The sequence below is a fragment of the Chiloscyllium punctatum genome, chromosome 37 (genome assembly GCF_047496795.1).
Source record: "Chiloscyllium punctatum isolate Juve2018m chromosome 37, sChiPun1.3, whole genome shotgun sequence".
Lineage (NCBI taxonomy): Eukaryota > Metazoa > Chordata > Chondrichthyes > Orectolobiformes > Hemiscylliidae > Chiloscyllium > Chiloscyllium punctatum.
This window is the reverse complement of record NC_092775.1, coordinates 1702609-1725519: the sequence shown is the minus strand read 5'-3', so window position 1 is coordinate 1725519 and position 22911 is coordinate 1702609. Positions and strand designations below refer to the sequence as shown.

The 22911-nt window shown below is 43.5% G+C and overlaps 1 protein-coding gene across 1 annotated transcript in view; it reads right to left on the bottom strand.

Annotated features, from left to right (window-relative positions):
• Positions 1-22911, bottom strand: part of ergic3 (ERGIC and golgi 3) — a 53043-nt gene that overhangs the window by 28188 nt on the left and 1944 nt on the right. The window contains exons 3-7 of the mRNA XM_072556092.1: positions 14550-14637; positions 12854-12973; positions 9447-9537; positions 7847-8012; positions 6632-6689 (exon numbers count right to left, since the gene is read on the bottom strand). Coding sequence (XP_072412193.1) covers positions 6632-6689; positions 7847-8012; positions 9447-9537; positions 12854-12973; positions 14550-14637 — 523 coding nt within the window. The remainder of the gene's footprint in view (positions 1-6631; positions 6690-7846; positions 8013-9446; positions 9538-12853; positions 12974-14549; positions 14638-22911) is intronic.

Below are 22911 nucleotides of genomic sequence, written 5' to 3'. Positions count from 1 at the left end.
TCTTGGGTTCATGTCACATTACAGGTGACCCCACTGCACGATTGTACTACACACAAATAGATGGAGAGACACAGACACTCCTAAAGACTCACTCATGCAGACCTTCTCTCATATGCTCACACACGCACCCTCTCACAGACCTATACCCCTTTACACTCTCACACGTACACATACTCTCTGACAGACACTCATACCACCACCCCCCCCCCCCCCCCGCCCCCCCACCCCCACCAAACACACAAGTTTGTGGAGTGAATTTATACTTGCATTTCATTTTGCTCAAACCTGCATGAATCCATGTAAGAGTCTATAAACCCCTTTTTTAGATTAGAATTAGTCTGAACATTGGGGCACAGACAGCCTCACACAGGGCACCTCACACCTTCAATGCATTATCTGGGCCAACGTGGCACCTGCCGTTAAAGTTCACTTGAGAGTGTAACTTTAAAAAAGTTCTGCAATTTACATATGAAAGAACTGAAACCAACATGGTCATTCTAAAAGATGAGAGACTTAACAAACAATCCAGGTCTTTATCAATATATAATTTCAGTTAATGCACACTGTAAACTTTTGCTATAAATTCTGTCTCTTACAATCTTATACTCCAAAAACATCTGAAGGAGCAGCACTCTGAAAGCTAGTGCTTCCAAATAAACTTGTTGAACTATAACCTGGTGTTGTGTGATCTTAATCTTGTACATCCCAGTCCAACACCGGCATCTCCAAATCACATCAACTGCAGTGGTTCAGGAAGGCAGTTTACCACACCATCTCAGAACAATTAGGGATGGGTAATAAATGCTGGCCTAGCTAGTGACACCCACACCCCATCGGAAAAAAATGTGAATGACTAAAAACAAAAGATAATATTCTATAAAACACAAGGACTGTAATTAAAATCTTCTGCAGTTAATCAGGTTCTGGTTGTCCATCTGCATTCCCAGATGTTAATATTCAAAGAGAGTTACAAACAGCAGGTCTGGCATAATCTGTGGAGAGAACACAAAGTTACTATTTCCAGTCCAGTGACTCTTCTTCGAAGAATTTTGAACAAGGGTCACTGGATGTGAAACATTAACTGCGTTCTCTCCACAGATGCTGCCAGACCTGCAGAGTTTTCCCAGCAATTTCTCTCTTTGCTTCTGATTTCCAGCATCCACAGTTCTTTGCTTAGTTTTGTTTAGAGAGAGAGATATTTGCTGTCAACTAGGTGAACAGTGTCCAATAACCAATGGGAAGCATTTCATTTCGATTGGAAAATAACCTGTTTAATTATTGTACATAAGCAAGCTTGTTATTTCTTTGCAGCCATTCTGAGTTATTTAATATCCGTTTATCTCTGCTGTTAATATCAGTTAATTCATGTATAAATATTCCTGAAATAGGCATCAGCAGTGAAAGCCACAAGCATTAGTAACAACACTGCAAAACAGGCTTTTAAAATCAAAGTTAAAGATCTTGCGCCCATTCTCTCTCAGATACAGTAGTCATTGTGACACTAATGGTCAGTGGCTTAGCACAATAATACAAACACTGTAGCTACAAGAGCAGGTCAGAGGCTAGTAATCCTGGAGTGGCTCCCAACTTCCCAAAGGTGGTCTACCATCTGCAAGGTATAAGAGTGTGATGGAATACTCCCCACCTGCCTGGATGCGTGCAGCTCCAACAACACTCAAGTAGTTTGACACAATCTAGGACAAAGAAGTCAGCTTGACTGACACCACACCACAAGTGTCCACTCCCTCCATCGTTTACACACAGTAGCAGCAGTGTGTACTATCCACAAGATGGCCTGCATAAATTTCTAAAGGCTCATGACTGAGCACCTTCCAAACTCATTACCTATTCAATCCAGAAGGACAAGGGCAGCAGATAAATGGGAACACCACCCCCTGCAGGTTCCTGTCCAAACCACTCTCCATCCTGACCTGACAATATATCACCTTCCTTTCACTGTTGCTGGGTCAAAATCCTGGAACTTCCAGCAGCATTGTGGGTGTACTTGTACCAAATGGACTTCAACAGTTCAAGAAGACAGCTCACCACCACCTTCTCAAGGACAGCTGGGAACAGACAATAAATACTGTCCAGCCAGTGACACACATCACTTGAATGAAAAATATACGTTTGCCCTTAATTTAGCATCTTACAGGAATGTCATTTCCAATGTACCTACCAGTACTGTATCCCAGTGTGATCCACAACAGCCCTGTAACAGCACTGGACTGGTGTTAAAAGGTCAGAAGATATGGGAGCAAAATGAGGCCATTCAGCTCAGTGAGTCTGCTCCACCATATCATGGCTAATACATTTCTCAAAGCCATTCTCCTGCCTTCTCCCCACAACCCTTGATCCTCTTTCCAAGCAAGAACCTACGTATTTCTGTCTTAAAGACACTCAATGACGTGGACACCACAGCCCTCCGAGGGCCACAGAGTCTCTGGCTGAAAAAAATCCTCATCTCCATTCTAAAGGATCATCCCTTCACTCACAGGCTGTGCCCTTGGGTCCGAGTCTCTCTTACTAATGGAAGCATCTTCCCCATGTTCATTCTATCCAGGCTTCTCTGTATTCTGTAACTTAAAATCAGATTCCCCTCTCGTCTTTCTGAACTACATCGACCCAGAGTCCTCATACTCTTCTCTCGTACGAGAAAGCCCTTCACCCCCAGGAACATTCTTGTAAACCTTCTCTGGACCCATTCCAAGGCTAGCACATCTTTGCTTAAATAGCTAAAAATCACACAACACCAGGTTATAGTCCAACAGATTTAATTGGAAGCACTAGCTTTCGGAGCGCTGCTCCTTCATCAGCTTCCGAAAGCTAGTGCTTTCAATTAAACCTGTTGGACATAACCTGTTGTTGTGTGATTTTTAACTTTTTACACTCCAGTCCAACACCAGCATCTCCAAATCATGACTTTCCTTAGATAGCGTCAGACTGATACCCACCAGTCTCGTACCTATGCCTTAGTAATAGACCCATCCCTCCACTACTGTACCCCAGTGTTAGTGACAGACCTGTCCCCACCACTACTGTACCCCAGTGTTAGTGACTGACCTGTCCCCACCAGTACTGTACCCCAGTGTTAGTGACTGACCTGTCCCCACCAGTACTGTACCCCAGTGTTACACTGTGACAGACCTGTCCCCAGTACTGTACCCCAGTGTTACACTGTGACAGACCTGTCCCCAGTACTGTACCCCAGTGTTACACAATGACAGACCTGTCCCCACCACTACTGTACCCCAGTGTTAGTGACTGACCTGTCCCCACCAGTACTGTACCCCAGTGTTAGTGACTGACCTGTCCCCACCAGTACTGTACCCCAGTGTTAGTGACTGACCTGTCCCCACCAGTACTGTACCCCAGTGTTATACAGTGACAGACCTGTCCCCACCACTACTGTACCCCAGTGTTAGTGACTGACCTGTCCCCACCAGTACTGTACCCCAGTGTTACACTGTGACAGACCTGTCCCCACCAGTACTGTACCCCAGTGTTACACTGTGACAGACCTGTCCCCAGTACTGTACCCCAGTGTTATACAGTGACAGACCTGTCCCCACCAGTACTGTACCCCAGTGTTAGTGACAGACCTGTCCCCACCAGTACTGTACCCCACTGTTACACAATGACAGACCTGTCCCCACCAGTACTGTACCCCAGTGTTACACAGTGACAGACCTGTCCCCACCAGTACTGTACCCCAGTGTTACACAGTGACAGACCTGTCCCCACCAGTACTGTACCCAGTGTTACACTGTGACAGACCTGTCCCCACCAGTACTGTACCCCAGTGTTACACTGTGACAGACCTGTCCCCACCAGTACTGTACCCCAGTGTTACACTGTGACAGACCTGTCCCCACCAGTACTGTACCCCCAGTGTTATACGTTAGCAGATCTGTATCCAGAACTAGTGTCACATAATTAATCATCTTTTTGGTTTACAGGACAGAAACATGGTGATTTTCAGGTCAGTGACACAGTGAAAATCCTGCCCAGTTGGTCTACTGAATTCTCAGCACATTCTACAGATTCATGCAACGTGATCATGATTAATACAAAGCAGAGCCAGGAACTAGACAGAGCAAGTGGGCTTCAGCAAAAGACAGTGTTTAACAGGCATTCCAACAAATCAGGTTTTACAAGATGGGGAGAACTATAAAAGGCATGTAGAGGGAACAGAATCGAGAATTAGTCACTTACTCTCAACAGCATGGACTGCAAGGAAGAAAAGAAACAATTTTTAAAAGTAGGGAAGCATCATTGGGCAATCACACAGAAAATTTGACTGTATCTTGGAGAATGCAGGTAGAATCACACAGGTGTAAAATACTGGGGAACATACAGAATCAGACAGAGCTTGGAGCTTTTGCTAAGTCCACAATTAGTCTGTATCACAGATAAGGTCACCCCTCCCTATGAATCGCTCGTCAGTTTCCCCTTTCCAACTCAGTTCCTCACGTGTGCAATCTGAGGAAAATACTCTCTGTCCTCAGCCTTTAGCTCACTATTTGAAGCATTACTTGTGGCTGTTGATTGGCTCAATCACACCCTTACCTGATGCTCAGCCCCATTGAAATATTTGTTATTAAATCGGCTTATTCCTCTGCTACCATCTCCACTCCCTAAAGTCTGAGGGAACACAGATTTGGAATGAAGGTAGTTAACTAGCTTGGCCATTCCCTATCCGATTTAATTGGACAAATCAAATATAACATTTTGGTTCTGCTAAAACCGTTCACTGCTTCAGGATCAGTTAGGAATGCAATGACAATGACTTGCTCCACTTCACTGTAGGTTGTCTTTGTAAACCTGCCACTCCTTCACCATTCACTATCCATTACAATGAAGTCTTGAGCTCCTTAGTTACAAACATAGAGACCATTAGTTCAGCTTCCTGTTGGTACCTCCCTTCCACTAACCCATAAGAACAAATGTTCCCCAAAACTTCCCTGTCCTAGCCCTGAAACTCTTATGTTTCTCTTCCATCTCCCTTTATCCCCACTGCAAAGTCATCTTATCCACAAGTCCCACCTCGTGCTCCTTTGATCTGATCAAACAGGTGACCACTCAACTTCCCCTCCTACTGCCATGTTAATGGGTATTGTCAACAGCTCTCTTCCCCCAAATACTGTGCCCTTCTTAAATATTCTGCTATTACCATCTGTCTCTTCAAATATCCATTAACAACTTTCTATCCTTGCAAACTATCACTCCATCATCACCTTCTCATTTATCTCCAGTCTTTCACTGTGTTGTCATTTCATTAACACAAATCCATGTTTCCCTGAATTCCCTCGATTCTGTCCCTGACACAGGACCAAAAGGCTCAAGTAGAATGCTACATCACCATGTAAATTACCCTTTCTCATTCTGTCTGCAACCCTCTCCTGTCCCATCCACCTCGGTGGGACTGCTCTCAGCTGGTCCTTCTTGTCTTTCAATGTCAGCCTGAAAATGCCTTGCTATGGTTTCCCTCAGTTACAGCTGCTATCCTCCAAGACAAACCCTTGGCCCCAGCTAATCCTCATTGACATATTGCCAGTCAGCTATAGATAAAAATAGAAAATAGGAGTGGGCCACTCAGTCTATCGACCCCATTCCACATTCAATATGATCATGGCTGATCTCTTTTGCCCCATACCATTTGATTCCTTTATCCCGAAGAACTACATTATCTCCTTCTTGAAAACACTAAATATTTTGGCTTCAACCACTTTCTGTGACAGAGGATCCCACAGGCTCCCCCATTCTCGGGGTGAAGACACATCTCCTGACCCCCACCAAAAGCACACTAGACTCCATGTGTGTGCTGATATCAGGCAGCTGTAGCTCAGCATGACCTCCCTTCTCGGTCTCATTTCTCATTCTGCTCGTCTGACATATACTGGATAAGACAACATTTCCAAATTACGTGCTGAGAAAGTCATAGTCTTTGGTCTCCAGCACAAAGTCTGTTCACTAGACACTGATTCTACCCCTCAATCTGGCACTGTCTGACGCTGAACTAGACAATGCAATCTATCTGATCCCAAGCAGAATCCAAATCCATAAGCAGTCCATCATCAAAATTCAATCTCTGCGATATGTCCATCCCTACTGCCCCAGTTCATCTCCTTACACTCTCATTCATGCTCATATTCTAACCCTTACAGTCCTGCTGTCTCATTTCGCCGGGCTCACTGATCAACAAATACACAAACTGATGATGACACAATGTGTTCAAACACATCTATCGTGCCTGCCCTCCTTATCTCTCTATTGTCCTCTGAACCAACAACACTTTGTGTTCCTCCAATTCCAGCCTATTGGTTTTAGCAATTTTAATTGCTATTCATTGATTGACATGCTCCTAGCCTTATGGCCTTGGGCTCTGAAGTTCCCTTGCTAATCCTTGCACTGAGTTATAAAATCTTTTGATACTTTGGCTCTTGTGCTTCAGGTGACCCAATGCGGTAAAGCACCTTTATGAAGCCGTCAATAAACGTAACTTGTCCTTCTTTAAATAATTCCTTCAAACCCCCTTTCCAAACATTACCCCAGCCCCCAAACTGTTGTAAACACACCCACTCACATTCCCGATCTAAAATCCCTTTAGGGGGATTCAGTATTCTCTTACCATGGACATGTGACTGCTGAAAACTTTTCCCAGGAGCAAAATGGAAATTCCCTGCCACCTAACAAGAAATAAAAAGATAGGAGATAGTTTAAAAAAATGCAATTCATATTGAACCACAGAACCCTTGTGTCCTCAGTAACCAACAGCAAACCACATAGCTCTCCTGTCCCCAATAACCAACAACTGACCGCACCACCCTCCCGTCCCCATGACCAACAGCTAACTAGAGCCCTCCCATCCCCAATAACCAACTGACCGCACCCCCCTCCCGTCCCCAATGACCAACAGCTAACGAGAGCCCTCCCATCCCCAATAACCAACTGACCACACCACCCTCCCATCCCCAATAACCAACAACTGACCGCACCACCCTCCCGTCCCCAATAACCAACAGCTAACCACAGAGCCCTCCCATCCCCAATAACCAACAACTGACCACACCACCCTCCCGTCCCCAATAACCAACAGCTAACCACACCACCCTCCCATCCCCAATAACCAACAGCTGACCACAGAGCCCTCCCAGCCCCAATATCCAACAGCTAACCACACCACCCTCCCATCCCCAATAACCAACAGCTGACCACAGAGCCCTCCCAGCCCCAATATCCAACAGCTAACCACACCACCCTCCCGTCCCCAATAACCAACAACTGACCACACCACCCTCCCGTCCCCAATAACCAATAGCTGACCATACCACCCTCCCGGCCCCAATAACCAACAGCTGACCACAGAGCCCTCCCGGCCCCAATATCCAACAGCTAACCACACCACCCTCCCATCCCCAATAACCAACAGCTGACCACAGAGCCTTCCCGGCCCCAATATCCAACAGCTAACCACACCACCCTCCCGTCCCCAATAACCAACAACTGACCACACCACCCTCCCATCCCCAATAACCAATAGCTGACCATACCACCCTCCCGGCCCCAATAACCAACAGCTGACCACAGAGCCCTCCCGTCCCCAATAACCAACAGCTAACCACACCACCCTCCCGTCCCCAATAACCAACAGATAACCACAGAGCCCTCCCGTCCCCAATAACCAACAGTCAACTGCAGAACCCTCCTGCCCACAAACCAACAGCTCACCACAGAGCTCTCCCGTCCACAATAAACAACAGCTAGCCACAAACACCAGAACAATTGTCCCTGATAACCAATGTCTAACCACAATTATTATCCCAACTTCTCCTCGCAGACTCACTTTATTGACCTCTAGGAATCCATACACCTGGCAGCCCTCATTCTTCTGCTCCTGCAGCTTCTGCGTGAATCCTTCCCTCATGCATTGCTCAATGGTATCTGCATTTTTGAACGCCCAGCCTTTCCGTCTGTAGGCTTCACGTACATCAGCACATGTGTTGCAGCATCTGTGTGGACAAATTAGCACGTGTTACTGTAGGTACTTGCTGCACAGGCCAGTATTATTCATCTGTAATGACACATGAGCTCTCAGCAGCCAGAGTCTGCATATCAGCAGTTCCAGCTGGATGGGGACAACTTCTCTCTCCAATCCTCTTTGGGCACATTCCAGAGCATCATGTTGGGGAAGATCACTGCATCTGTCTTCCTGAAGGACGGGGTTTGCTGCTGGGTGAGAGGTGGATATGGACTTTCAGAATGGGTTTAATAAAGTAATACATACAGACTTACTCACACTAAAGCACAGGACTAAATGGATGATGTTAACTTGGAACAGGATTGGCTAAGGGAATAGACAGTTATGGTGAACAAATATTGTTCTGACTGGGGGACAGGCACAGAAATCAATATTATGACTGTTGTTTTACTACCTATATAAAATATTGGACTCTGGAACACAATTTCATTGTTAGTGGACAAGACAGAATGTGGACTGCAGTGAGTCATGAAAGTAACTCACCACCACATTCTCCAGGACATTAGGGACTGGCAATAACCCAACTAATGGCTGTTCGCAAACCTTTTGAAAAATATGCAACATATTAGACTTGTTGGCAAACTGAAACAGCAGTGGCAATGACAAATACCAACTTGGTCAGGGAAGAGAAAGTGCAGTGTGAAGTTGAGAGTTATTGTTCATATTTGAGCATTCGAGTAAAAGGTTGCTTTATAGACTGGGGGAAAGCAGTGTCCCTAAACCTCAATGTTGTGACAAATGCTCTTCTTAATATACATTAAAAGCTGGTCTTGGGTATTCAGGGCATAAGACTTATCAAAACAGTCCCAGGCAATAAAGCTTGGAGTTACAAAGAGAGACTAAAAAACTTGAGGCTATTTTTTCCTCAGAGTGAAGAATATTAATGGAGATTTCATAAAGGTGTTCAAAACTGAGGGGTGTTGATATGAAGGAAGACACTGTTTTTACTGATTGGAGTGTCAGTAGCCAAAGGATATGGCTAAGTACTTAGCAAAATAAAAGGAAATCAATCTTAAAATCACCACCTTAGAATATGGCAATTCAAGAATGATTTCAAGAGATTCAAGAACTTCCAAACAGGAATTGGACAAAGAAACAGATGCAAAGCAAAGGAGAAAGAGTAGTGGAGTGAGTCTAATTGGAGACTGTCACAGCACTGATGGGTGAAGTTGGTGAGCACCAACTGAAGGAAACACAGCAAAGCACCTCTGTCTGCTACTAGGGATTGCAGGATGGTAACTGAGAGGGGCTGGTTAACCTGTTAATGCTCCTTCCCAATCAGGATGTGCTCTAACTCCCCTTGGACCCAGGGCCTGGAGCCGTGATCCTCCTGGTCTTCAGCTCAAAGAAGGTTTCCTTTCATTCTGATTATCTCAATTGCCAAGAACTGATCAGAGACACTCACTTCATGTCCTCAGATTCTGCCCCATAACAGCTCTCACATCGGTCTGGGTCCAGCTTTGTTGAATTGAATACCTCCTCCTGTTTTCCCAACTCTGAAACAAATAGAAACAACACAAGCAATTCTCAGCAAGCGAGAAGAGGGGGGAAAGCAAAACACAAAACATGGGTCTGGAGAGAGAAACACCACATAGTAAACAGACCCAGATCCAGAGAGAAGAGACAGAGGAACAGCACATGAAGTACATACGGAGAGAGAGAGAAATAACATATGGAACTGGGGCCAGAGAGCGAGAAACAACAATATGGAATGGAGAGCGAGAGAGAGAACACACAGTCAAAGACAGAAACTGAACTTACACAAAGTTTTGGTTAGGCCAACAAATGCTACATCCTGCCCTGGTCACAGCACTTTAGGAAGAATGGGAAGATTTACCAGAATGATTCCAGGGAAGTTGAATTTTAAAGATAGGATTTGTTGGAGAAGTGGGGACTGTTCTCCATGGAGCAAGGAGATTAAGGAGAGATTTAACTGATTAGATAGGCAAAGAAAAATGAGATCCATTGGTTGATGGTACAAGAACCAGGAAATACAGATTTAAAGTTTTGGTCAAGAGATGCTGGGAAGGGAATGTGAGAAACAGCACTTTTACACAGCAACTGGTAATGATCTGGAATTCACTGCATGGAACCCAAGATCATTGATGGTTTCAAAAGCAAAATGAATATGCACTTGAGAGAAATTAACTTTCAGAGTTTATGGGATGGAGCCTGACTGGATTGTTTTATGGGGAGTCAGCATCAATCCAATAGGCCAGATGATTCTGCAAGCAATAGCACATGGAACAGACCCAAAGAGAATCAGAAATAGAAGCAGCAATTGGCCAGTGGCTTAATCTGCTATTCAATAAAATCTTCCACCTGAATTATTTTATTTGATCGTGTCCACCTATCGCTTGCTTCCTATCTATCCAGTATCAATCTGTGACTTGAATATACTAAAGTAGTACATGGACAAAGTAGAAGAAACACTCGGGGAAGACAACCGAACGATACAAAGATGCGCCACTGCTCAAAGCAAAATGACCCACTCAGATTAACCACTGACAACCACCACGGAAAATTAATCAGAAATCTATGGATTAGAACCAGAACTCAATCGAAATATGAAAGAAGTGCAGACTGATCCTGGATTCCAGTGGGTCAGAGAGTAATTGCCTTATCCTTAGGTCGACTCTAGTTTTGATTCATGCTCATACATGGTTCAGTTAATTGGCCAGAGTCAGGGCAATAGTAGATGAAGCAATCTCCCTGAGGTAACAGCGGCTGAAGGACCTGAACTTAAGGGAATTTAGATTTGCCAGGAATTGGTGTTGGAGAGACTGTTAGGCCTGAAGGTTGACAAGTCCCCGGGGCCTGATGGTCTGCATCCCAGGGTACTGAAGGAAGTGGCTCGAGAAATCGTGGATGCGTTGGTGATTATTTTCCAGAGTTTGATAGATTCGGGATCAGTTCCTGCGGATTGGAGGGTGGCTAATGTTGTACCACTTTTTAAGAAAGGTGGGAGAGAGAAAGCAGGAAATTATAGACCAGTTAGTCTGACCTCAGTGGTGGGAAAGATGCTGGAGTCTATTATAAAGGATGAAATTACGACACATCTAGACAGCAGTAACAGGATAGGCCAGAGTCAGCATGGATTTACGAAGGGGAAATCATGCTTGACTAATCTTCTGGAATTTTTTGAGGATGTAACTCTGAAGATGGACAAGTGAGATGCAGTAGATGTAGTGTACCTTGACCTTCAGAAAGCCTTTGATAAAGTCCCACATAGGAGGTTAGCGAGCAAAATTAGGGTGCATGGTATTGGGTACAAAGTACTAACTTGGATTGAAAATTGGTTGGCTGACAGGAAACAAAGAGTAGTGATAAACGGCTCCATTTCAGAATGGCAGGCGGTGACCAGTGGGGTACCGCAGGGATCAGTGCTGGGACCGCAGCTTTTTACAATATACGTTAATGATATAGAAGATGGTATTAATAGTAACATTAGCAAATTTGCTGATGATACAAAGCTTGGTGGCAAGGTGAAATGTGAGGAGAATGTTAGGAGGTTACAGGGTGGCCTGAACAGGCTAGGTGAGTGGACAGATGCATGGCAGATGCAGTTTAATGTGGATAAATGTATAGTTATCCACTTTGGTGGCAAGAACAGGAAGGCAGATTACTACCTAAATGGAGTCAAATTAGGTAAAGGGGCAATACAAAGAGATCTGGGTGTTGACACTAGTCAATGAAGGCAAGCATACAGGTACAGCAGGTAGGGAAGAAAGCTAATAGCATGCTGGCCTTCATAACAAGAGGGATTGAGTATAGAAGCAAAGAGGTTCTTCTGCAGCTATACAGGGCCCTGGTGAGACCGCACCTGGAATATTGTGTGCAGCTCTGGTCTCCAAATTTGAGGAAAGACATTCTGGCTATTGAGAGAGTGCAGCGTAGGTTCACGAGGTCAATTCCTGGTATGGTGGGACTATCTTATGTTGAAAGATTGGAGCGACTGGGCTTGTATACCCTTGAGTTTAGAAGACTGAGAGGGGATCTGATTGAGATGTATAAGATTATTAAAGGATTGGATACTCTGGAGGCAGGAAACATGTTTCCGCTGATGGGTGTGTCCCGAACCAGAGGACACATCTTAAAAATAAGGGGTAGGCCATTTAGGACAGAGATGAGGAGAAACCTCTTCACCCAGAGAGTGGTGGCTGTGTGGAATGCTCTGCCCCAGAAGGCTGTGAACGCCTAGTCTCTGGATTCATTTAAGAAAGAGTTGGATAGAGCTCTCACGGATAGTGGAATCAAGGGTTATGGAGATAAGGCAGGAACAGGATGCCATGATCATATTGAATGGTGGTGCAGGCTCGAAGGGCAGAATGGCCTACTCCTGCACCTATTATCTATAATTTTAAATTGGACCCAGCCCCACAATACCCACCTCTACGGAGTGTGTATCAGCACAGACTGAAGAAAGTACAAGGCTCAAATGCTATCCTTAAACTTCAATGAATAGCTGATGGATTATATACAGGCTTCATAAATGAAGAGAAATCATTTGGAGGAAAATCGAAGTTTGGTTTCTCCTAAAGGAACATTGATGTGAAGTGTTGTGCATCACTGACTCCCATGGAAGCACCTCGGGCCGTGGGAAATGGATAAAAAAACCTGCAGTTTTGTTCTCAAAGTATAACCTATTTTAGGTGCCCAGTGACATCAACATTTACACAAATCCTTAACAGAGATTAACGTTCGATCTCAATGTCCCATCATGTCCCCGTGAACAGTTACATTGTAATTCCAGTTTAAAAAGCTGTGTGTACAGGACTTGGTCATCTCTGCTCCCTGTCAGTCTTTGCTTACCGTGCTTCTCCACCTCTGGACTGACGGCATTGCCAACCAGGTCCAGTCTCTTTTTGAACAGATTGTGCTCTACATCAAGCTGCTGCTCTCCAGCCACATCCATTGCATCGATACTGAGATCTGTCAGTGGACATGGAGCTTTATCATTAACATTGAAACATACACACAAAAGCACAAGCATCCTTAAGGCATCTTTCTTCCATTTTGACTTTTTTTAATGCGACTCAAGCTTGGAATCTGTCTTTGGTCGCAGGGTGGTGGTGGTGGTGGTTGGGGGGGTGGGGGGTGTCGGGGGGGAAGAGGGGAATAGATGACAGATTACTTCTGGAGTTAGCTGTGACTCAATACAGCCTGCTGCCATCATAAATCAGAAAGCAAACTCAGAACAACAGCTGAATTCAGTGCTTCCAGAAAGATCCCAGAGGATCACAAAAGCAGATCCAGCAGCCAGAGAGAGAGAGAGAGAGGAGAGGGAGGGATAGTGACAAAAGTTTGCAGGCATAACAGGGATTTAGGAAGGAACCCAAAGCTGATGAAAGCACAGGAACCCACATTAACGATTTTAGAGTAGCATTGTGGCTCAGCAGTTAGCACTGCTGCGTCACAGGGCAGGGATCCAGGTTCAACTCCACCCTCAGGCAACTGCATGGAGTTTGCATCTTTGCAGTGTCTGCCTGTTTTTTGTCCAGGTGCTCGTTTCCTCCCACAGTCCAAAGATGTGCAAATTAGGTGGACTGGCCATGTTAAATTGCCCCATTGTGTCCAGGGATGTGCAGATTAGTTGGGCTGGCCATGTGAAATGCAGGGTTTCAGGAACAGGGCAGGAGCAGTAGATTGAGTCTGGGTAGGATGCTATTTAGAGGGTAGGCCATAGAGTCATAGAGATGTACAGCATGGAAACAGACCCTTTGGTCCAAAATAGTCCATGCTGACCAAATATCCCAACCTAATCTAGTCCCATTTGCCAGCACTTGGCCCATATCCCTCCAAACCCTTCCTATTCATATACCCATCCAAATGCCTTTTAAATGTTGCAATTGTACCAGCCTCCACCACATCCTCTGGCAGCTCATTCCATACACGTACCACCCTCTGTGTTAAAAAGTTGCCCCTTAGGTCTCTTTTATATCTTTCCCCTCTCACCCTAAACCTATGCCCTCTAGTTCTGGACTCCCCGACCCCAGGGAAAAGACTTTGCCTATTTACCATTTCCATGCTCCTCATAATTTTGTAAACCTCTATAAGATTACCCCTCAGCCTCCGACACTCCAGGGAAAACAGCCCCAGCCTGTTCAGCCTCTCCCTATAGCTCAAATCCTCCAACCCTGGCAACATCCTTGTAAATCTTTTCTGAACCCTTTCAGGTTTCACAACATCTTTCCAATAGGAAGGAGACCAGAATTGCATGCAATATTCCAACAGTGGCCTAACCAATGTCCTGTACAGCTGTACATGACCTCCCAATGCCTGTACTCAATACTCTGACCAATAAAGGATGTGGACTTGATGTGCCAAATGACCTGCTTCCACACTGTAGGGAATCTATAATTCAAACAGGATGGGACTAATTCACAAGGGAAAGCTTGTGAAAACAAAAAGTTTACAGTGGAGACAGCAGGGGGAACTGGGGATGAATGACAGTGAAAGAGAAGACAAGGAAAAGGAAGTATATTTGAGAAGTTGCATTCATACTCACAAGCACAGGGCATGTGTGGGAAAATAGTGTCAATATTGATTTTTAGCTTTTCACCTCGTGACGTATCGACATAGAGTTCTGGATGAACCTAGAGAGGGAGAGAGAGAGAAAATCAGAAAATAGAAATTATACATCACCTTTTAACAAGATTACCTGCGTTTGATTTCTGTACAGTGAAAGGTGAAAAGAAAATTGACCACAATGGTAAGTGTATTCAAAAACCGAAAATACACTATTTGAAAACTAGTTGGTCCCAAGGTTTTAGGAGAAAGGATTCCTGGTGTACTGACAACACCTTGAGCTCTTATCTTATTAAGCAGCCAAATGTGTGGCATCTTATTGAATACCTTCTGAAACTCCAAATGTATTACATTCACTGTTTGCCCTTTATCCATCCTGCTTGTACTGCCTTAAAGAAGGCTAGTAAATGTGTCAGGCATGATTTCCCCTTCATGATGCCATGCTTTTATTTTTATTTATTTCTTCATTCTTTTGCCTTAATATTCTATGTTTTGGTTTATTTTTCTGTGTTTTAAGTTGGCATCAGAGAGTTACTATACACCACTTTTCACTGTTTTTTTGTAACTATATATGTGGCAATAAATCAAATGCAGAGTGTGTTTGAGCGTTTCACGTATTTCTAAATGCTGTACTTTTACATCTTTTATAACTGAGTCTAAGACTTTCTCAATAACAGATGTGAAGCTAACTGGCCAATAGTTACCTATGTTTTGTCTCCTCTTTTTAAATAAAGGTGCTCGTTTGACAGTTTTCCACTCCTTCGGGATGTTTCCAGAATCTAAAGATTCCTGGAAAATTACTAGCTGTGCATCCACTGTCTCTGCAGCTACCACCTTCTTTTAATATCCAAGGGTGTGTCCCATCAGGTCTAGGGGAAGCATTGATCTTAGCTCTATTAGTTTCCCGAGCACTTTCTTCCTCGTGACTGTTATTGTATTTATTTCCTTTTCTCATTTTGCCCCTTGAATATTTAGGGATAGTTAGGAGACAATTTTGGGATGCTGGGGTGGGAGAGTCCACAACTAGAGGGGTATAGCTTTATGGTGAGAGGAAAATGATTTCATACGAACCTAAGGGCCAACCTTCTCCACACAGAGGGTGGTACGTGTATGGAATGAGCTACCAGAGGAAGTGGTGGAGGCTGGTACAATTACAACATTTAAAAGGCATCTGGATGGGTATACGAATAGGAAAGGTTTAGAGGGATATGGGCCAAGTGCTGGCAAATGGGACTAGATTTATATAGGATATTTGGCTGGCATGGACAGTGGAACTGAAGGGTCTGTCTCTGTGCTATACATCTCAATGACTACGTTATTAGTGTCTTCTCCTGTGAAGATTGATGGAAAGTATTTATTCAACTCCTCTGTCATATCCCAGCCTCTTTCTACAAGTGACCAATGTTCACTTTAGCTTCACTCTTCCTTTCTGTATATTTAAAGAACCTTTTAGTGTCTATCTTGAGATTACTTGCAATTTTACCCACAACTGTTCGTGGAATGACTGTTATAGTGCTACTTCCTTTCCCAAAACATAAATAATTTCTAGTAAACAAGAATAAAATAACAACAAAGGCAAACAGGCCAAAATATTCCATAATGAGAGGTCAAAGAGTATATATGATGTCAGACAGTTCGATCATCAGTGCAGAGTTTATGAATATGTTGTTTTGTTCCCAAATGGAATGAGACCTAACCTTCAGGTGAGGTAGGAAAAAGGTCAGCGATTATCCTGCTGTCTTGAGTAGTTGTCTCATGTCCATTGGCTGGGATACAAATGGCTGATTGTCACAGTGTAAACTAAGGATATTATTAAACTGGAGAGTTCAGAAGAGATTTAATAGGACATTGCCAGGAATGGATGGATTGAGTTACAGGGAGAGGTACTCTGGGACTATTTTCACTGAAGCACAGGAGGTCGCCGTATACAGGTTTGTAAATCATGAGAAGTATGGATAAGGTATATAGCAGGTGCCTTTTCCATAGGATGGGGAGTTCAAGACGAGGGGGGCATATTTTTAAAGTCAGAGGAGAAAGATTTACAAAAGGATGTTGGTCTTTTTTTTTAAAAAACACTGTGGTTCGTGTGTAAAATGTCGTAGTGGGTAAGGGTAACAGTTACAATGTTTAAAAGACATTCAGAAAAGTACATGAATAAGAAATGTTTGGAGGGCTACAGGCCAATTGCAGGCAGCTGGGACTAGTTTGGTTTAGGATTATGGTTGGCATGGACTGGTTGAACCGAAGGGTCTGTCTCTGTGCTGTAAGACTATGGCTCTTCAGACTTCATAGACGACATAACATTTTGCTCTGTAGGCGGAGGATTGTGACAGCTCCAGGTTTTGAGCTAAAAATTCCATTGTAGAAGAGATATTTGAAATTTCCAAAATACAAACTGGACATCAAGAAGGTTCGTTCCTTAAAAGAACAGTCCGCTTATTGGGACTTTTCAGTGATAAATAAGGTTATCAATAAAATTTCATTAGCAGCCAATTTACATGCTAGTCTTTAAAACAAAACCATGACTAAACACATTACCCAAGAAGGGCCCTGACACGAAAAATCAATTACTTTCATGAGTTGTGTAGCTGTTGGTAGACATGTGCAACATTCCTTACTTTGTTCAGAATTGTTTGGTAGCAATTCTTCTGTCTTAGTCAGAAGGTTACGTGCTCAAGACCAAAGGACTTATGTGATACAATTCTGATGGAGTGTTACTTTCGTAGGTGCTGTCTCTTGAATGAGATGTTCAACCAAGGCTCCGTTCGGGGGGGCATAAAATCCCACGAGGTTCTTCAGAGCAAGGGAATGCCTTTCCTGTGATGTCCTAGATGATATTTCTTCCTTCTCCTTGTTAGGCAGTTCCTCGAGTTTGAGGATGATTTGCTTTCACATCACAATTAGTTCTCAGGTCAGATGCATGATCTACAGTGTCTGCCCTAGGTAGGGCAGATGATCATTGAGGGAATGGGAGGGTGGAATGCCTGAGTTGCTATGTAGCCCCTTTTCTAACGACAGTTTTCTGTTCAATTTGCCATCAACAATGAAATTCAAGGTTTTCCAATGCTCTCCCCCTACTTTCAGCAACCTTGGGCCAGTGTTTCCTCGGTATTAATGGGATGCTACACTTCCTCAAGGAAAAGAAATACAAGATATAGGGGCCTTGTGGCACAATGGCAGTGTCCTTACCCCTGGATTGGGAAGCCCATGTTCAAGTCCCAACTGCTCAAAGACTGGAGAATAGCAAATGTTGCTCCCTTGTTAAAGAAGGGGAGTTGCCGCAACCCTGATAATTAGAGGCCTGTAAGCCTTACTTCGGTTGTGGGCAAAGTGTTGGAAAAGGTTATAAGAGATAGGATTTATAATCATCAAGAAAGGAATAAGTTGTTTAGGGATAGTCAACATGGTTTTGTGAAGGGTAGGTTGTGCCTCACAAACCTTATTGTGTTCTTTGAGAAGGTGACCAAACAGGTGGATGAGGGTAAAGCAGTTAATGTGGTGTAAATGGATTTCAGTAAAGCATTTGATAAGGTTCCCCAGGGTAGGCTATTGCACAAAATACAGAGGCATGGGATTGAGGGTGATTTAGCGGTTTGGATCAGAAATTGCTAGCTGAGAGAAGACAGTAGGTGGTGGTTGATGGGAAATATTCATCCTGGAGTTCAGATACTAGTGGGGTACCGCAAGGATCTGTTTTGGGTCCACTGTTGTTTGTCATTTTTATAAATGACCTGGATGAGGGTGTAGAAGGATGGGTTAGTAAACTTGCGAACGACACTAAGGTCAGTAGAGTTGTGGATAGTGATGAAGGATGTTGTAGGTTACAGAGAGATGTAGATAAGCTGCAGAGCTGGGCTGAGCTGGGAGTTTAATGTGGAAAAGTGTGAGGTGATTTACTTTGGAAGGAGTAATGGGAATACAGAGTACTGGGCTAATGGTAAGATTCTTGGTGGTATAAATGTGCAGAGAGATTTCGGTGTCCAGGTACATATATCCCTGAAAGTTGCCACCCAGGTTAATAGGGTTGTTAAGAAGGTATACGGTGTGTTCACTTTAATTGGTAGAGGGATTGAGTTTCAGAGCCATGAGGTCATGCTGCAGCTGAACAAAATTCTGGTGCGGCTGCACTTGGAATATTGCGTACAGTTCTGGTCAATGCATTATAGGATGGACGTGGAAGCTTTGGAAAGGGATCAGAGGAGACTTACTCATACGTTGCCTTGTATGAAAGGAAGGTCTTATGAGGAAAGGCTGAGGGACTTGAGGCTGTTTTCGTTAGAGAGAAGAAGGTTGAGAGGTGACTTAATTGAGACATACGAGATAATCAGAGGGTTTGATCGGGTGGACAGTAAGAGCCTTTTTCCTCGGATGGCGATGGCTAGCACAAGGGGACATAGCTTTGAATTGAGAGGTAATAGATATAGGACAGATGTCAGAGGTGGTTTCTTTACTCAGGGAGTAGTCGGGGCATGGAACACACTGCCCGCAACAGTAGTAGCCTCACCAACTTTGAGGGCATTTAAATGGTTATTGAATAGACATATGAACAAGAATAGAATACTGTAGGTTAGATGGGCTTCAGACTGTTGCACCGACCTGTGGAACCATAGAGGGCTGAAGAGCGTGTACTGCGTTGTAATGTTCTGTGCTCCAGAGGTCTGAACAGGTTGATTGGAAAAATAGATTACTTCTTCATAAAAATGAAAAATTAAGACAGCCTATCTCCCCCCTCACTTGTTGCCTTTGCATGTAAATATTGAATTGGCCACATGGGTATTTTTTTACTTAGGGTGTTTATGAGTTGGAAAAAAGTTGGAAAAAAATAGCAAAAAAGGTCGCAGTGATTTTGGTTGTGGGTAGGTCCCTCAGTTATGTGTAACAGCATTTCTGGGTAGAAAAAAACAAGATATGAAGTAAATGTTGACACACTCATGGCACTCCGAAAGCACAAACTATTAGCATGATATTCTAACTACACGTGAAAAAGGAACGATGGCATAATTCTGGCCCACTTCTTATCCTTACTCTATTCAACTTTGTTTTTTGTGCATAGCAGACTTCAGCAATTAACTTAGCAGACTTTTGTAACTTTTCAAAATTTCCACGTTTATCTGAATTTTCCATCCCCTTGCATCTAAAAACTATTACTACTGCTTTGTAGTCAATTTTATAAATAACAATACTCTGGATATAAGAAAGTAATTCCAATATCTCTCAGCTAAAATCCCAACCTTTAGTGTGGAGGTACATCGCTTCACTGATTTTGCTTTGTTTTACATGAGACTAGCAGATTACATACTAGGTCGTCTTCATCTTTCAGTTGTACGTGCCCAGGCTGTCTGATACATCAAACTTTAAATTATGACAAAATCAATTAACTTCTTTGAAAATCAAATCAAGGATGGGCAGAAGACTGCAAGTCCCTATTTAACACTGCTTCAATTTATATGGTACAGTGGCAGTGTCAAAACACTAGATTTGTAGTAATGGTACTGAAGAAGTCCAGTATAAAGTTAAAAGCCATTTAGAAACTACAGTATAAGAAGGAGTTGGTCTTGGAAAAAGCATAGGAGCTGATAAAATAATGGCTTTATTTTGTACAGATCCTAAGATAGTCATTTAGCCTAACTTGGTTCACTTGTCTAAAAACAATCTACAATCCTCTCAAGACAGATTAATCTTTTTGGAACGAATAATACCCTGCTGCTCATTACTCATGCGATACATAATTTTCTGATAACTTTATATTCTTCTCATTGTTACTAATAATTCAATCCTGTGACATTTAGGTTCAATCCTGTGCCTCTTCCCTGTACTACATCTGGGACCTGAAGGTTTAATTAATGTCCCACTGGGTGCAAAGCAGGCAAACATGCAGTTCAAATTACATGTGATTTATTCATCATTTTTCTGGATACTGCTGTCTTCAGTTTTAATCAGCTATTCTAAGCAGAATATAAGGGCATGTAACTGGCATGGTCCTGTCCTAACAATGAAAATTGGGATTTGTGACGTTATCGGGTCCTGTTGCAAATTACGCAGGGAAGCTGTTGTGGCTTTCCTGCCACTTAAAGACAATGGGAAAGCAATGCATCACCTATTGCCTAAATCTTTGCTGCTGCTATTGACCAGTTGTCAGTTCCTGGTCGTTTCAGGAGGGCAGTTGGCTGGTAGCATGAACAAAAGCATGGAAGTTAATTGGGATTCGAAAAAGGTGGTGCTGGAAGAGCACAGCAGGTCAGGCAGCATCCGAGGAGCAGGACAGTTGACTTTTCAGTCATAAGCCTTTCATCAGGAACGTCAGTCCTGATGAGGGGCTTATACCCGTCAACTCTCCTGCTCCTTGGATGCTGTAATTTTTCCAGCATCACCCTTTTTGACTCTGACTCTCCAGCATCTGCAGTCCTCATTTTCTCCAATGAAGTTAATTGTTGAGTTTTGACCCTGCCAATACCAAATGGGCACTGGAGTTTCACGTGCACCTTGTTGACCTGCCTTCCCAACTCCCACACTCACTGCAGTTTATAACAGCTCTAATTAGAATTTTTAGACAAGCAGGAGGCTGCAGGAACGCAGCAAGCAACAGGAGGTGGAGAAGTCAATGTTTCAAGTATAATCCTTCTCTAATCATATTTTGAGCATTAACATCTCAACGTATCAGCTGGGTAAATGCAGAGTTTGGGAGAAAATTGAAAGTCTTAAGCATTCTTGTTATTTATATAAATGATCTGGATGCGAATATAAGAGGCACGGTTAGTAAATTTGCAGAGGGCACTAAAATTGGAGGTGCAGTGGACAACGAAGAAGGTTACCTCAGATTACAACGGGATCTTGATCAGATGGGCCAATGGACCAAGGAGTGGCAGATGGAATTTAATTTAGATAAATGCAAAATGCTGCATTTTGGAAAGGCAAATCAGAGCAGGAGTTCTACAATTAATGGGAGGTCCTGAGGAATGTTGGCAAACCAAGAGACCTTGGAGTGCGGGTTCATAGTTTTTTGAAAGTGGAATCACAGGTAGATAGGATAGTGAAGGAGGCATTTGGTATGCTTGCCTTTATTGGTCAGTGCACGGAGCATAGGAGTCGAGAGGTCATGTTTCAGTTGTACAGGATATTGGTTAGGCCAATTTTGGAATACCGCATTCACTTCTGGTCTCCCTGCTATATTGTCAAACTTAAAAGAGTTCAGAAAAGATTTAGAAGGATGTTGCCTGGTTGAGCTAAAGGGAGAGGCTGAATAGGCTGGGGCTATTTTCCCTGGAGCATTATCAGGTGAGGGGTAACCTTGGAGAAGGTTATAAAAACATGAGGGGCATAGACAGGGTGAATAGGCGAGGTCTTTTCCCCCAGGGTAGAAGAGTCGAAAACTAGAGGGCATAGGTTTAAGGTGAGAGGGGAAAGATTTAAAAGATACCTAAGGAGCAACGTTTTCATACAGAGGGTGGTGCGTGTATAGAATAAGTTGCCAGAGGAAAAGGTGGGGACTGGTACAACATTTCAAAGGCATCATTATACATACGAATAGGAGGGTTTAGAGGGACATGGGCCAAATGCTGGCAAATGGGACTAGATTCATTTACGATATCTTTTCTGCAAGGTTTGTGAAGGTTGTAGGATATCTGGTTGGCATGGACGAGTTGGACCGAAGGGTCTGTTTCCACGCTGAACATCTCTATGACTCTACCAGCCCCTAGTATTAGGGGATATCGACCAGTCCTCACCAGCTGCTTCCTTCAAGTGAAAATGAGGCAGGAGAAAGGAAGACAACTCAAGGAGTCCTTCACATGAAGACCAGAATGCTGCCTCCACCACTTCAATCTGTCACAGGTTGTTTACCTTTCAGTCTAATTAACTGACATATCATATCTAAACTACTTTTCTTCAAACTATCGGAAAGCTCCTGATGAATGATTGACTGTCCACATTAAGTGACTGTGGTCTAGAATCTTTAAAATCCAACAAGTCACTGCTGTCTCTTCTGAAAACCATTGGTATAATCAAATTCAAGTACCACAAGGATTGACCTTACACCTCTAACAGGGTGTGAAATTTGGAGGATTAAAAGCCAAATGTTTCTCGAACTTGCAAAAACAGTATCAAAGGGGCCACTATCTCAGCATCTCCCAAGTCTGGGAGCAGATTCACCAGGTACTGGATATGATTCCCATGCGAAGCTCCACAATTAACAGAATGACCCAGGTTCAAATCGAACTTCCGTGGAAAATATCTAAACCATATTTTTATCATTAATGAATTTCTGAAAATACACTACTCAGGAATCAAGTAACTAAAGGTGATAATATCAGACAGAGGCAGGTAGCTGATTTGGGGAAGATGTT